This window comes from Cicer arietinum, chromosome 1 (genome assembly GCF_000331145.2).
Source record: "Cicer arietinum cultivar CDC Frontier isolate Library 1 chromosome 1, Cicar.CDCFrontier_v2.0, whole genome shotgun sequence".
Taxonomy (NCBI): Eukaryota; Viridiplantae; Streptophyta; class Magnoliopsida; order Fabales; family Fabaceae; genus Cicer; species Cicer arietinum.
The window spans coordinates 10,490,240-10,492,251 of NC_021160.2; the positions used below are offsets into that span (position 1 = coordinate 10,490,240).

The following is a 2,012-nucleotide window of genomic DNA, read 5'->3' on the forward strand; positions in this document are numbered from 1 at the left end:
AAATGTCTAATTGGAGTCAAAACCAAATGAAAATGAAAGCTAAGATCCATAGCTACAACTTTCTTGAAGACATCGGAACCCAATTTAAACTCAAAATAGGATAACATGTATGACACGTCAAACAGAAGAAGCTACGCGCTTGAAGCGCAACAGCTGCGCCGGATGCACATTTCTGGGTTTTTTTTTTCAATACCCTCATTTTGAAAGAAAAAAAACACTAAAATACCCCCATTTGAAAATTAAACACCAAAATGCCCTTTTTTTTTTTACCTACAAGTCGCCATTTGGAATGACGACTTCCTTAAGGAAGCCCAAAGTGCCAAATGGCGACTTCCCACTTGAATTTAAAAAAAAAAAATCAGATTTTTTTTAATTTTTAATAGAATTATATATATAATTAATTAATATAATTCTTAAAAATACATAAAAAATAAATAAATAAAAACTTTAAATTACGGAAAAAAATTTAGTAAACCCAAGTTCCAAATTGGCATTTATCAAAGGTTTTTTTAAAAAAAAAAAATTATTTCAATTTTTATTGAAATAACAAAAGTAATATATATATATATATATATATATATATATATATATATGCAAATAGAACTACACAAGTAGAAATTAGGATAATTGACTAGACAAATAGAAATTAGGATAGCAAATTTAAATTACAATAAAACTACACAAATAGAAATTATGATAATTGACTAGAGCTGGCTGTAACATTTGGACAATGTTTTCGAGTATGGCCAGTTAATCGACATAATCCACATTTTCTCGGTACTTTTTCTTTAACGTCCATTTCAGTTCTAATACGGGTACTATTTGGACGACCTTTTTTATTTCTCCGCATTTGAGGATTGTGATACAATGTTTCACCTTCATATGTGGGCCAATATCCTTCATTAGGTATAGGTGGAAACTCTTCTTTGTAGATGTTAAATACATTAACAACCTTGTACACGTCAGATATAAGCACTAAATAGTTTTGACGAGCATAAGAACATGCAGTTATGACATGTGAACAAGGAACATGTATAGCCTGAAATTTTCCACAATCGCACCATTTTCTTTGAAGGTTGACTTCAAAATGACCAATTGGTCACACCTCTCTTAGGTTTATTGTTTCGTGCACCATGAAAGAATAATGATTTCGGTCGAATTGCATGACTTGGTGAGTATTAGATTTACCAACTTCACATTTAATCTTGTCCATGCAATTGTCTGTGTATACTCGACCAGAAGCTAATGATGCTTGATGTTGTTGTCCCCTTTCTGCATATAAAACTCTCAATCTATAGTATGTTGAATGTACCAAAGCAGTGATTGGGAGATTGCGTGTACCCTTGAGCATTGCGTTGATGGACTCGGAAATGTTTGTTGTCATGTGTCCCCATCGTCGACCTTGAGAATAAGCCATAGTCCATTGTTCTGGGGGGATATTATCGATCCATCTTAAAGCCTTTGGATTTTCCATCTTGATTTCATTGCGGTAATACTTGAATGATGGCTCATGATGGCTCATTTAAAGCATATCCTGTTAGAAATGATGTAAAAATTATCAAATATGATAAAGTGATAAGTGGAAAATATACTAAGAAGAATTAGATCATTACCCATACAAACAAGTTTTCTTTGAAGTTCCTTGTCCTTGAACTTTCTCATGAAATTTTGTGCAATGTGTCGAATGCAGTACACATGTGTTGACGGAGGATCATGCCAACCATTATTTGGATTATTATAAACACTCTTAATGGATTCGTGTCTATCTGAAATCAAACAAACGTCGACTTGAGGTGTTACATACCTTCTTAGATTTTTCAAAAAAAAAGCTCCAAGCACCCCCTGTCTCACCTTCCACAAGTGCATAAGCAATGGGAATTGTATTTTTGTTTCCATCTTGTGCAACAACAAGCAAAAGAGTCCCCTTGTACTTTCCGTACAACCAAGTTCCATCCACTGAGACAAATGGTTTACAAAATTTAAACCTAGATATGCACGGAGGTAAAGCCCAA

General features: G+C 33.3%; 1 protein-coding gene across 1 annotated transcript; it reads right to left on the reverse strand.

The window, feature by feature from the left end:
* Positions 1–691: 691 nt before the first annotated feature.
* LOC140921041 (uncharacterized) lies at positions 692–1,522 on the reverse strand. The gene is made up of 2 exons (XM_073370768.1): positions 1,133–1,522; positions 692–1,039 (listed from the first exon to the last, which is right to left on the reverse strand). Exons 1-2 carry the CDS (start codon positions 1,520–1,522, stop codon positions 692–694), a joined length of 738 nt encoding a protein of 245 aa, XP_073226869.1.
* Between the last annotated feature and the right edge of the window lie 490 nt (positions 1,523–2,012).

Bases quoted from the DNA above. Each gene is read 5' to 3' on its own strand.
- LOC140921041 (XM_073370768.1), bottom strand. From the start codon at position 1,522: ATGAGCCATCATGAGCCATCATTCAAGTATTACCGCAATGAAATCAAG. The intron at 1,040-1,132 runs GTGCACGAAACA...GGAAAATTTCAG, and splicing joins GAAATCATTATTCTTTCATG to GCTATACATGTTCCTTGTTC.